We start from the raw sequence: 13,820 nt of genomic DNA on the forward strand, positions 1-13,820 counted from the left end.
TTGGAGGAACTACATATCCACTCGAAGCTCATTTTGTGCGTAGGAACGAGGCAAGACAATTCCTTAGGATGGCAAGTGCCATCCTGTCAACTTCCTACGTTTTGGTTTCCTCCAAACCGGATGAGACCTCAAGTTGAGAAAACTCCAAATAGCTAGTCTTGGTTAAAAAGTCAATGAAGAGAAGAATAAAAGGCAAATTCAAAACTCAAGTTGAGGAATTTCAAAACTCAAGTCAAGGGATGCGCAGCGGTTTGATTTTTTCCTCCGCAAATAACTTTTCGTGGGAGCAGAATTTTCTTCTCCATTTTCTCAGCGCGCTCTTGTGGCCACGTCGGATTATGCTACACCTACTAATTATTACGTGAGTTTACGTGATGACTCAGATGGAGTCCAACGTGGCCACGAGTGCGCCCGCGCGCTGCGCGTTGAGAAAAGGGCGCAGAAAAAAAGATAAAGCACTACGTGTCGCTATTTACGCAACAGAAATACAGCTTCGTTTTTCCCGATTTACCAGATCGCCGTTGCCTGCTTTTGATCGCCGTCGCCTGCTTTCGATCGCCGCCGCCTGTTGTCATTCATCTAAACTGTACGAGGACGGGGAGGAGACGAGGTTCAGTTTTTGCATCCTTCTTCAGCCTTTCTTGATCAAGTCAATGCATAGCGCTGGCGCTACGGCCGCCGTCTCGTTCATGAGCAAGTTAATGCATAGATTGTGTGCTGCCGCTGTGCTACTCTTGCTCTTAGGTTCTTGTTCAATCTTACATATTTCATCTACTGTTTATCTTGTTTTTATTGGACCAACGCCTTTGCATGTACATGTTGTAATGTGTCTTACTATTTAATCATCTAGTTAAGTTCAGTAGGAAGTTCACAACTTCAGGGTTAGCGTTCCAGCATTTGGGCTACTTTGACACAATTTTAGTTTTCCCTTGAAACGAAATTAATTAATTTTTTCATGATTATAGGAATGGATGATGAAACTATACATATTCAAGAATCAAGTGACATGTTTATTTCAAGCGATGATGACGGCACTAAGCAACATAATGAAAGCAACGTGGAGTGTGTACATGAACACAGTGCATCTCAACCAAATGTGTCAATTGGAGACCCTGAATTGGGGATGACCTTTGACACCGAGAATGAGGTGCGAGAGTACTACATCAAATATGCTAAAGCAAAAGGTTTTGGTGTGACGAGAAGAAGCTCACACAGTGATGATAATGGACAACTGAAGTACCTTACCCTTTCCTGCTCTCGCTTTGGTAAGACTCTGTCGAACTCAAGAAATATGTTGAAGCCAAATCCAACAGCCGGGATTGGATGTCAAGCTAAAATTAATGTTTCATGTGGTCCTGATGGGAAGCTTCATCTTTCAAAGGCTATTTTGGATCATAATCACACATTGAGTCCACATAAATCTCGGTTGTTCAGATGCAATAAAAAGTTACCTTTCCATGTCAAGCGAAAGCTTGAACTAAATGACCGGGCAGGAATACGAGTAAACAAGAATTTCAATTCTTTTGTTGTGGCAGCAGATGGTCATGATAACCTAACTTTTGGTGAGAAAAGTTGCCGCAATTTTCTAGAAAAAACAAGAAGGTTAAAACTTGATAGTGGTGATGCTGAAGCGGTTCGTGACTACTTTGTTAAAATGCAATCAACCAATCCAAACTTTTTTAGTGTCATGGATGTTGATGATGAATCCCGACTTAGGAATGTTTTTTGGGCTGATGCTAGAAGTAGAGCAGTGTATGAAGATACAACAACATATGTTGTGTCATTACTTTTGACACAACATATTTGATGAACAAATATGATATGCCTTTTGCTTGTTTTGTTGGAGTAAATCATCATGGCTAATCAGTGCTACTTGGATGTGCTTTATTATCAAATGAAGATACAACAACATTTGTTTGGTTATTTCAAGCATGGCTTACATGCATGTCTAATCGTCAACCAAAAGCTATTATAACTGATCAAGCAAAAGCAATTCAGAATGGTGTGGAAGAAGTTTTCACAGAAGCTCGGTACAGATGGTGCTTGTGGCACATAATAAAAAAAATACCCGAGAAGTTTGGTGGCTATGATGAATATGATTGGATCAAGGTTGCCATTGGCAATGCAGTTTATGATTCATTAACAATTACAGAGTTTGAAGTTGCTTGGATGCATATGCTTGAAAAGTATAGTCTTGGTGAGAATGATTGGCTTAAAGGGCTTTATGAGTATCGGCATCGTTGGGTTCCTGCATTTGTGAAAGATGCTTTCTGGGCAGGTATGTCTAGTACACAACGTAGTGAGAGTATGAATGCCTTCTTTGATGGATATGTTAATGCAAAAACTACATTGAAGCATTTTGTTACCCAATATGAGAATGCTCTTCGTGATAAAGTTGAGAAGGAGAATATTGCTGATTTTAATTCCTTCTATTCAACTATACCTTGTATCACACGGTTTGACATTGAGAAGCAATTTCAATCAGCCTATACAAATTCGAAGTTCAAAGAATTTCAACAAGAGCTAACAGACATTATGTACTGTGATAGAAAGTTAATGCAAAGGGAGGGGGCAATAGAAACATATGAAATAATCGAGGATGTGCTGATTGACGAGGAAAAAGGATGGAGGAAAGATATTGTGTACCATGTATATTTCAATGAGGAGGAATTTGAAGTTAAGTGTTCATGTCGTCGCTTTGAGTTCAGAGGTATTCTTTGTAGGCATGTCTTATGTGTGCTCACTCACATGAAAATCAAGGAGGTTCCTCCACAATACATCCATGATCGGTGGAAAAAGAATGTGAAAATAAAACATAATTTCATCAGATGCACATATGGCGGCATGGATGACACACCTATTGCAAAACGTTTTGATAAATTGTGCAATTCTTTCTACCCAGTTGCAGAGCTAGGCTCCATGTCAGATGATTCGTGCAATTCTTTGATTGAAAAGCTTCTCACCCTCAAAATTGAGTACTCTAGCAACTCAATTTTGGAAAATGATAATGATCCGGTTGCTACCCAGGAAGATGCACCATCTAATGGGGAGATAACAAGTAAAACTATTCTAAGCCCAATACCAGTTAGATGTGCTGGACGTCCTCCTTCATTGAGAAAAGAGTCAAAGGTTGATAAGCTTATTCGTCAAGCAAACGAGAAGAAGAAGAAAGCTGAACAAAGAGAGAAGAAAAAAGCAGAACAAGAGAAGAAGAAAGCTGAACAAAGGGACAAGAAAAAGGCAGAACAAGAGAAGAGGAAAGCTGAACAGAAGGTATTGCTGCCTATATTACATTTATTCGTAAGCTACTTTTTTTTCTTCTTAAAACTCACTAATTTTGTAATTATTTCAGGCTCACTCCACCAATTTAAACAAGAAAAGATCCAATAATAAAAGAAAATCATTAGAGGATGATATTCTAGAACAAGATGTTATGGGACATGAGGTATCTAATTATTGTTCTTCGTTGTTCAAATACATTATTTCATCTATTTTTTGTAACTAACAGATTTGCAATCTAAAATAGAGTCGGGAAGTTGTTGATTTGGAGCAGGGATCATTTGACTTGGGCACTATGACAACCAATATAAATCCAACTCTGACAGCTGCAATACCATATGGAGGTTCGTCGACAACGGTTATGCCTCCAATTCTGGGAGAATATACAAGCATGTTGTTTCATGTCCAGCAAGGATCGACTCCTGCAGATTTACACTTTGATGGAGTTGGAGGGCTTCACAGTAGAATGGACCAGAATTAGACATGATTTATGTAATTTGAAGATGTTAGATACAATATTTTTCTATGCACTTGCGATGTAATAATTGAAAGGCACTCACACACTAGTGATTACACAAATCGATGTTTTATCAGTTGGCTTTCCCTTAAAGCACTTGGCATTGCTGCTGGCTAACTCCTGTGATTGATAGCTTCCATTTTGTCTCACACATTTGTTATTTGCCATTTATATGCCATGTGAAGACTGTGTAAGGAGGCTTCCATGTCAAGACTGTCTAAATTGACAGCAACCTGGTACTTTTTATTAGTCATTCTCAACAATCAATACCAGAACAGTTGTACAAAAGCATGTGTGTTTCCATCAAACAAATTTCTTATTCATGATTTTTCATTACAGTGGTACATGTTACAATCACCAAAAACTACATAAGCAATCTTTGTTTACAAGTTGCATATTCACGTTTTTCCTCTTCGAGTGATATACGCATAATCTGCAACCTTCTCTTTTGATTTGGTTAAACGGCACTTCTTGTGTCCTCTGAGATTACACAGAGAATGATTGGCTGGATTGTGTAACTCTTCATAGTCCCGTCCCTGCAAAACTGAACAATATTCAGAGAATGCACAAAATTCAGAACTTGCACAAATTCAGAACATGAGGAGGTACAACTGCTAACCTACAAGTTTCCACATTGTAGTAATTTTGGCCGGGACAGAGATCATCCAGGTTGCCCCAATGTACACCGTACTGGGCTTCACATGGCTCGAACACAACGCGGTCGGCCGCCGCCCGCCACACGACGAGTCAGTACGCGATGCTGGTATTCACAGGGCTCGACCATGACGCCGTGGCACTGAATGCATCCATACGAGGAAGCTGCGTCGCCAGAGGAGCCGGCCGTGAAGATGCTGACTGCCTCCCCGCATCGGAGGAGCTAGCCATGACGCATCCAACGCGAAGGATGTCGCCTCGCCGCCTCAGAGTAGCCCGTCGTGGCGCCTCGAACGAGACCACCGCATCCATCGATGGGGAATTCACCGCGTCGGCCTGCCGCTGGGGAACTCGTCGTTTGGCCGGCCGATCTGTGCGAGTCGGCGTTCGCCTGGGAGGGAAAGGGATGCGCACCGGTTTGATTTTTTCCTCCGCAAATAACTTTTCGTGGGGGCAGAATTTTCTTCTCCATTTTCTCAGCGCGCTCTCGTGGCCACGTCAGATTCCATCTGAGTCATCACGTAAACTCACGTAATAATTAGTAGGTGTAGCATTCGCACGCGTCCACTCGACACTGCAGGCCGATCGATGCTACCTACGTACGCGCGCGACTTCCGGAACAAGTAAGGATGATCGAACCACCGCTCGGTCTCGATTGCTTACCATGCAATGCATGCATGCATGAGAACTTGTGGGATGCATCATATATCGCCGTCAAAAAAAAATAGGAAAACATTTACACCCGACGCACAGGTCGAACTTTGAGTCGGACGCGCGCGAGACGTTCATCATGCATGTGGCCAGAAGGAAGCCGGAACCTCACCTCATCCCTTCCTATTTCTACGTTGACTTTGTCTTCATCCTCTCGCATCCCCATTGCTACCCCCACGCGACTGTCGTTATCCCCTGCTGTCACCCATGTCGACTGTGCGCTGGTGAGGTACACCGGAGTACAAGCCGGAGTGCACGCTGATGAGATGCTTCCTGCACGCGGGCAAGCGTGTGTGTGTGTGTGTGTGGGGGGGGGGGGGGGGGGGGGGGGGAGGGCCCTGTTCTGCCGGCGCAACGAGCGGCGCATCGGTGGAGCTGAACAACGGACGACGAGCTGATTAATGTTGCAACCGTCCGCACGAATTGTTGTAACCAGCATTCCGAAGAGGTACAATGAGTCGCGATGGCGAAGGGTGATGGGAACGGCACGACAATGTTCCAACCGGCGTCATATTTTGCTAGAATAGACTTTGTGTTTTGCTGAAACCGAAGAACGCGTTTGCGGGAAAGCCCCCGCCGCAAGATCGATAAAATGTTGCAACCAGCGTACTAATTTGTTGGAACCATACCTAATTTTTGCTACCATCCTTTTTTGATTTGCTAGACCAGACGATTTTTTTGCTACAACCTTCAGCTGTTGCAATGGCGGCCCATGCCGAAAATCGTTGGCGGGGGGTGGGGAGCTACCATCGTTGGCGACCGGAGTTGCAACAGAGGGGGTTGTAAACCATCGACGGGATTTTTGTTGCAACGCTGGCACCCACATGGTGCGGTGAGGTTGGTGGCGTTGCACTAGATCATAACGGAACCGACAGAGTAAAGGCAGGACGACTGTGAGGCGAGAAGCAGGCAACACGACGACACCAGCAACGGTGCTGCAAGCAGGAGGGCAGGAAAAGGAGGAGGCAAAGATTGAAAACAAAGGGGAAGGAAGAAGATGACGTTGGGGTCCAATCGAACGGCTATACGAACCTGTATGGGGCGGCTGGGGCCGACTGGTTGAAACTTTCGGCTGCCACACCGACGCCCATTAATGACCAAATATATATGAAAAAACCACTAAGAAAAAAATAAATCATGAATACCCCCACCGTTCACACTTGCTGACAGTAGAAGTGAGTTGGTGCTTGTTGGCAAAGAACAATCTTGTTTGATGACCAATTAATCTAAGCACCATGAGATTCTATTATGCCCTTGGAAGCTACGAAGCACCGATACTTTAGAAATCTGTGTATCGTCGTTCAGTATTTCGCCGATACTCCGATACGTCAGATACGCCTTCGATACAGGTATTTCCATAGTATCACCCTTTTAATTTCAAAATAAAAGAAAAAAATGACGATACGGGTATCTTTGAAGTATCGTCATTGAGTATTGCTCATGACTTGATGTATCGTTGATATATTCATATAGATAGTGTACGTGTACTGTACTGATGTACTCCCTCCGTTCCTAAATATAAGTCTTTCTAGAGATTCCACTAGTGGACTACATACGGATGTATATAGACATAATTTAGTGTGTATATTCACTCATTTTGCTTTGTATGTAGATGCCTAATGAAATCTCTTAAAAGACTTATATTTAGGAACGGAGGGAGTAGTAGTTGGATAAAACTCCTTCCTAAGGATGTTGTTTGTTGGATAAAATTGCTTGTTGATGCTATTGCCTTGTTGCATGTTGATTTTTGTGGCGTAAAATTACTTGTTGATGTTGTTGCTGCCCTCCTATTGCTAGGGAAGAAGATATAAGTATAAATCATGGCATTTTTTAACTTTCTTCATCATCATTTGAGCATTATTAATGCGTATTGCTTGTTGATTTTAATTATCGTCATGTTCATAGGTGAGAGTTTCTATATATTTATTGTTTTGAAAATAAAGAGCTTAATGAAGATTGTGCTCTCTGTATTATTATTAAGAAAAAACTTTTAAAATGTTGGAAGAAGAGTAGTACCCCTTCATTATTTGACTCACTCGTGCAATCTAAGGTTGCTCTTTATATATGTTTGAAATTTGACAATCTCAACTTTTTAACTCTGAAAGGTTTGTTGATTTTATGTTGTCGTGTTAATATGTATTAAAGTCCAAATTAGATTGGGACAGTATATGAGCGATTGGCCGTGTTATCCCATTGATGATAGTGCGATTTTTAAAATGAGAAACACAAAGGTATGAAATCAATTAGACAACCAGTGATACGGTATTTTGATATCATCCGATACATTTTATTATGTTAGTTTTTATTACATGTTATTTTGTCATTATTTACATATGTTTAACATATCGCCGTATTGCTGTTTTTAAAAATTACCGTACCCCACATCGTCGTATCCGTAGTGCCATATCAATGTCGCCGTATGAGTGCTTCTTAGGTTGGAAGCATCTCCGTGGCCAACACATGTCCACTTAAAATAGTGTTGGTAATCTTGACTCAAAGCTTACGCTTTTGAGACAGAGTTCGTCCATCGTGCCTAGCACGTCGCTCTCGCGATGTGCAATGCACCTGAGGATGCACACGTCAGCATGTGCAACAGCGTCGCAATTTCTTGCAGGATTCGTGTTGCCCATCGCCAAGCAACCTCGCGGAAGTAGCACTCGGAGGCAAGATTCGTGTTGAGAATTTGTAATGGATGCGCATGCATGTGCATAAGCTAACGAAATCGGTTACATGCTGCTTTGGTTGTTTAATCACTTTTGCTACTAAGTAGAGTGGTATCATTACTAGTGGTACTAGTAATTAGTGCTTGGAAAAGGTTTCTTTTGCATGAGATCAAAAGGGAAGTCTGTAAGCACCCACGTACGTAGCCGCATCTGCCCAGTTCCGGCGGCCTCCTCCCATACCTCCCCAGCGCCTATCTACGTCGATGGCCGCATCATCGTTGGGGCACAGCAGCTTCCCCGATCCCAATCCATCGTCGTCGGTTAACTTCGTTGTCCACGCCCGCAAGCTGTTCAACGGTTTGTCTCAAGATACAAATCGATTGCGCCGACTAGTTTTTTTTCCATGAAGTTCTGTGCGACTTCAACGATTTCTCATTCGACGATGAGGAGATGATGCTTGCCGTGTTGGTCCATGACCACATTAATAGACAACGGCCCTTATTCCGGGGCTCGATTCCGGGGCATGTTCCGGCGTTGAATCGCAACTGAGAGAGCGACCATTTCCTTATATGGAAGGACTACTTTGACACAAGCAATCCGCTGTTGAAACATCAGAAATTTCGACGTCGTTTTCGTATGGCTAGGCATGTTTTCAACCGGATTCGAGAGAGGATGGCCGAATACGATGACTACTTCGAGTGCCAAGAGGGTGCCATTGGAAAGATTGACTCCGCATCTTATCAGAAATGCACTGCTGCCATCCGGATGCTTGCTTATGGAGTATCCGGTGATCTTATCGATGAGTACGTCTGTATGAGTGATTCTACATGCCTAGAGTCGTTGTACAGATTCTACAAGGCTGTGGTTGCAGTGTTTGGCCCTAAGTACTTGAGAGAGCCGACTGCTGCAGACACATCCCACTTGTTGGCGACCAATGCCAGCCGGGGCATTCCAGGGATGCTTGGTAGCATAGACTGCATGCATTGGGTGTGGAATAACTGCCCTTCTGCTTGACAAGGCCAGTACAAGCGCCATGCCAAGGCTTGCACTGTCATACTTGAGGCCGTGGCCTCTGAAGATCTCTCTGAATCTGGCATTCTTTCTTTGGAATGGCCGGATACAACGATATCAACGTGCTTCAACGATCACCGGTGTTTGCAAGGCATGCCGAAGGCAACAGCCCGTCGGTCAATGTTAACATCAACGATCACAACTACAACAAAGGATACTATCTAGCTGACGGGATATATCCACAGTGGACCACTATGGTGAAGACAATCTCCAACCCTGTCGAAAAGAAGAGGAAAAGTTTTGCCCAAGAGCAAGAGAGTGCTAGGAAGGATGTCGAGCGTGTCTTTGGTGTTCTGCAATCTCGATGGAGCATAGTACGGTATCCTGCTAGAACGTCTCCATAATCAAGGCTTTGAGTTTCAGGGTGACAATGTGGTGCCTCAGCATGGCGGAGAAGCGGCATCGTTTGCATAGTTCATCTAATTTCATCATGAAATGCGTAATTTCAAAACTCATATTCAGTTGTAAGATGATTCGATTGAGCATATGTGAGATCATGTTCATAATCAGTAGGTGTATCTTATAGACAATTTAATTTTTATCGGACTTGTAGAACTTTGCTATATTTTATTTTTGATTATGAAACTATGCTATATCATTTGCTTTTAAAAATATGTAAAATGTTTGTATTTGTTGAAAACCGACGGCTAGCCGGCCACGTGGATAAATATGGGTCGACGCGTTGGGCGTACTGCCGACCCAAATCATAAACCTAACGGACATCTAGCCAACAGACAACCCAAACGGACGAAAAAAGAACGAAATCACCGTCCGTTTGGGTCGGACGGTTAATGTTGCTCTCATCTACCACGCATTGCATATATGTGAACCCATGCATGATGCATCATACATCCCCGCACAAAAAAGAAGAAAACGAATCCATTCATACCTCCTTTTGGTCATTGGTCAACGCTTAACCGCGACGACCAATGCGTCATGAATACCTTCAAAAGCATCTATAACCGGACATAGCAAATATGACTTCTTAAACGATCAATCAGTGACCAGGGGGGTGTCTATTTGTTCGTCCACGCAGCTACACTTCTCATTTTCTTTCTCATATGTCCGATCAGTTGTACCTGATTGCTGGACAGGAAAAGAGAGAAAGAAAAAGATGAATAAATAAAAAGAATAGATGATCCGGGTAGGATCGCATCCTACATGACGGACTGACCGGGCACGTCCGGGTGCGTCCGCGAACCCTCATATCCTTTTTATATTTATCGTGAATATGAGGGTTCAGAGACGACCCGACTCTATAGAGATGATATGCGGATCAGGTTGTGTCACCTTTTTCTTTTTCTTTCCTTTTCGATCATTGACCGAACGCATCCATGTGTATGAAAGATCATTTGAGATGTTCGGTTATAGATGCTCTATAAAAAGAATCATGAATACCACTACTGTTCACACTTGCTGACAGTGAAAGCGAGTTGGTGCTTGTTGGCAAAGAACAATCTTGCTTGGTGACCAATTAATCTAAGCACACCATGAGATTCCATCATGCGCTTGGAAGTATCTCTGTGCACAACACATCTACACTTAAAATAGTCTTGGTAGTCTTGACTCAAAGCTTACGCTTTCGAGACAGAGTCCGTCAATGGGAATTGCCTAGCACGTCGCTCTCGCGATGTGCAATGCACCTGACGGTGACGATGCACGTCAGCTTGTGCAACATCGTCGCAATTTCTTGCATGGGTGGACGACCAAGCGGCGGTCTGCCTATCGCGAACCAACCTAACGGAAGTAACACTCGATCGGAAGCAAGATTCGCGTTGAGAATTTGTAATGGATCAGCATGCATGTGCACAAGCTAACGAAATCGATTACATGCTGCTTTGTTTGTTTAATCACTTTTGCTAATGCCCTGTTTGGTTTTAATAAGTCAGGTGACTTAAAATCAGTGACTTATAAGTCACGTCTGTTTGGTTGTCATCTGACTTATAAGTCACCTTTCCATGCAGAAGTGGGTGATTTATAAGTTTTAAGTTGGGGTGAAGCAACTTATGACTTATAAGTTGTGGTGACTTATAAGTTGGGTCTGTTTGGTAAAATAAGTCACTTTTTGCACTTTTCAATTTATAAGTTGGTGACTTATTTGAAACCAAACAGAGCCTAAGTGGAGTGGTATCACTGCTAGTGCTAGTAGTAATTAGTGCTTGAAAAAGGTCTCTTCTCCATGAGATGAGGGGGAGACCACGTAAGCACGGATGTACCCGCATGTGTCCTATGAGCAGTACCTAACAACACCTACAACCGAACCCCTCGTATACGTCTCAAACGACCGGACAAGTGGTTCGATAATTAAGTGACCGACCACAAAAAATGTCTCAATCGGATCCCTCGTATCCTTCTTAAATATCCGGACTAACCTGCATCCTTCGTATCCATTTTAAATATAAAGATGATATGAGGGCTCGTGGATGCGTCCGGACACGCCTGACCAGTCTATCATATAGGACGCGACCCCACTTCGATCATCCTTTCTATTTTCTTATTCATTTCTTTCCTTCTCTCTCCTTTTCTTAATCAATCACGTGCAAGCGACTGGACATATGAAAAAAATACGAAAAATACGGCTGTACTAACAAAAAAGTAGGCACACAAAACAGACACGTCCGGTCATTGACCGAACGACGCTTCCACGGACATATAAAGGGTCATATTTATTAAATCCGACTATAGATGCTGTAAAAACAACTGCAACATGCCGCAATGCGTATTTTAATCGGTTTTATCCGTTTGAATAGGTTGTCCGTTTGTCATCCATTTTGTTAGACGGGTACGGTGCACCCAACCGGTCAACCCAATTCTCGTTAGACGGGTGCACCCAATCGGTCAACCCAATTCTCGTTCACGTAGAAAATAATTTGAACTTAAGAAAGGCACATTGCGAGAGATCATGCATCGTCCAGAGTTTATGAGCAACCTTACTTGTTTCTTTGTTACAACGTTCAAGACTAGCAAGAGAAAAATCACACACAAAAAATTACAATTATAAAAAAATAATCATGTGGATGGAGCATTCAAATTATTGAGGCGGCCGGGCTAGTTGGTCGAGTGATAGCGAGTTAGCAGCCACGGACGACTGCGTATACGTACTCGAGACGTAATTGAGCACGACATACGTTCCGCGGCAACCTCTCATCATCTTCATACGAAGTCGAGCAGTGTGCAACTTGCCACTGGCTGGTCGTTGGTTGATGCGTACCGACACGGTCAATGACGTAGACATTATGCACGCGCATGCTGGAAGCAGCAGGCGGTATAGCCGCGCTGCCGACGAGCTGAAACGGAACCACTAAAGCGAGCAAAATTTCCAAATAACAGAATCTCTAATAAGCTACTCCCTCCGTTCCTGAATATAAGTCTTTTAAACGATTTCATTAAGGGACTACATACAAAGCAAAATGAATGAATCTATCCTCTAAAGTATGTCTATATACATCCGTATGTAGTCCTCTGGTGAAATCTCTACAAAGATTTATATTATGGAACGGAGGGAGTACTATGTGGTATATATATATGAATCCGTAATTACATGATCGACAAATGAAACGTATTTATATGTCCATCCACGCATTAGGAAACAAAGAGCATATATCTTCCTTCTTTCTAGCTAGCAGTTGCCTAGATGAACAGGTGGAGCAAAACGGGCGGCTGGTAGCCGGCGGCCTGGTGCCCCGCCACCTCCTGATCCGGCAGTAGCGCGACACAGCGATCGTCGGCGCTGCGCGGTGCCATCACCTCACGGTGGCGCCTCATGTGCCCCCCGAGCGCCTGACCCATCTCGAAGCCGATCCCGCAGATCTGACACTCGTGCTGTTTCTCCTCGCGCCTTTTCCTTTCCTTGATGGCTCTGGCGACGCCGACGCCGAGCTCCAGCCCGTGGCGGCCGCGGAGGTGGCTGGTCCGGTGCCCGCCCAGCGCCTGGAATGTCGGGAAGGCCCGGCCGCACGTCTTGCACACGAACTCCCCGTCTCCCGACGTCGCCACCACGGCGCCCCTCCTTCGCTTGGCCGGCGCACCGGCACCCGAGCCGGCCGACGTCCCGGCGGAAGATGCCGAGTCCGTGCTCAACGACAACGCCAGAGACATGGATGACTCCTCCTCCCTCGACCGCTTTATCCCGGCTCCCATGGATTCGCTTGTGGGTTTTGATCCGTCGATTTCCCGTCCTTAGCTTAGCTTGCTGTCGTGTGAGAGAACTAAGAAGCGAGGAGAAGGAATGTTGATCGGCCGGGGCGGGGTGGTTATATATAGGTGGACGACGCGGTAGCGTGGGTGCCAAGTTGGTGAGGTCTAGGAGAACAACCGCCATTTTGGTTTTGCTTCGACTGAAAAGCAACCGAGGTGTAGCAATCTACTCCACCCTAAGTAAACTAGGGTAGGGTCTTAGTATTGTGATGATGACGTAATTTACTTACCAACTCGCTCCGTTTTTAATTTTTTTTTATAGATTTGTATAAACATATTTTAAAATATAGATTTATTTATTTTATTTTATATGTAATCTATAGTATTTTCTTAAAAAAAACTTATTTTTAGAAACAGAGGGAGTAGTGCGCATGCAGTTTGGGTCCTCTCTCAAGTAAACCAAAATGCTCGATCACCCGTGTCGTGTGCTTCTATACACTAGTGCTTGTAATTACCTTGCCGCGTGAGTACGTGGTTTGCATACAACTTGCCTGTAAAAATACTCAGTATCTTCTAATCAGTCCAAAACTGCTAGGTTAAAATATATGCATGCATGCATGTATGGTGAAGACTTGGTCGTTGACCTGCATACAGGTTGGTATGCCCAGGACTTGGACATGGACGGGCTGCATCCTGCATGTCTCTCGAGTTGATTGGCTTCAGTTTGAACAGGCATAACCGTGTCAACCATCGAGAATCGCGATCGATAGACGTCGTTGCTGCACTTT

General features: G+C 43.9%; 1 protein-coding gene and 1 pseudogene across 1 annotated transcript; one reads left to right on the forward strand and one right to left on the reverse strand.

Annotated features, from left to right (window-relative positions):
- Positions 1–1,022: 1,022 nt before the first annotated feature.
- LOC123397318 lies at positions 1,023–3,526 on the forward strand (annotated as a pseudogene).
- An 8,858-nt stretch (positions 3,527–12,384) lies between these two features.
- On the reverse strand, positions 12,385–13,102 carry LOC123399224 (zinc finger protein ZAT12-like). Its single transcript, XM_045093651.1, has one exon. It carries the CDS (start codon positions 13,033–13,035, stop codon positions 12,526–12,528), a length of 510 nt encoding a protein of 169 aa, XP_044949586.1. The 5' UTR covers positions 13,036–13,102; the 3' UTR covers positions 12,385–12,525.
- Positions 13,103–13,820: the final 718 nt, after the last annotated feature.

The sequence above is a fragment of the Hordeum vulgare genome, chromosome 5H (genome assembly GCF_904849725.1).
Source record: "Hordeum vulgare subsp. vulgare chromosome 5H, MorexV3_pseudomolecules_assembly, whole genome shotgun sequence".
Classification (NCBI taxonomy): domain Eukaryota; kingdom Viridiplantae; phylum Streptophyta; class Magnoliopsida; order Poales; family Poaceae; genus Hordeum; species Hordeum vulgare.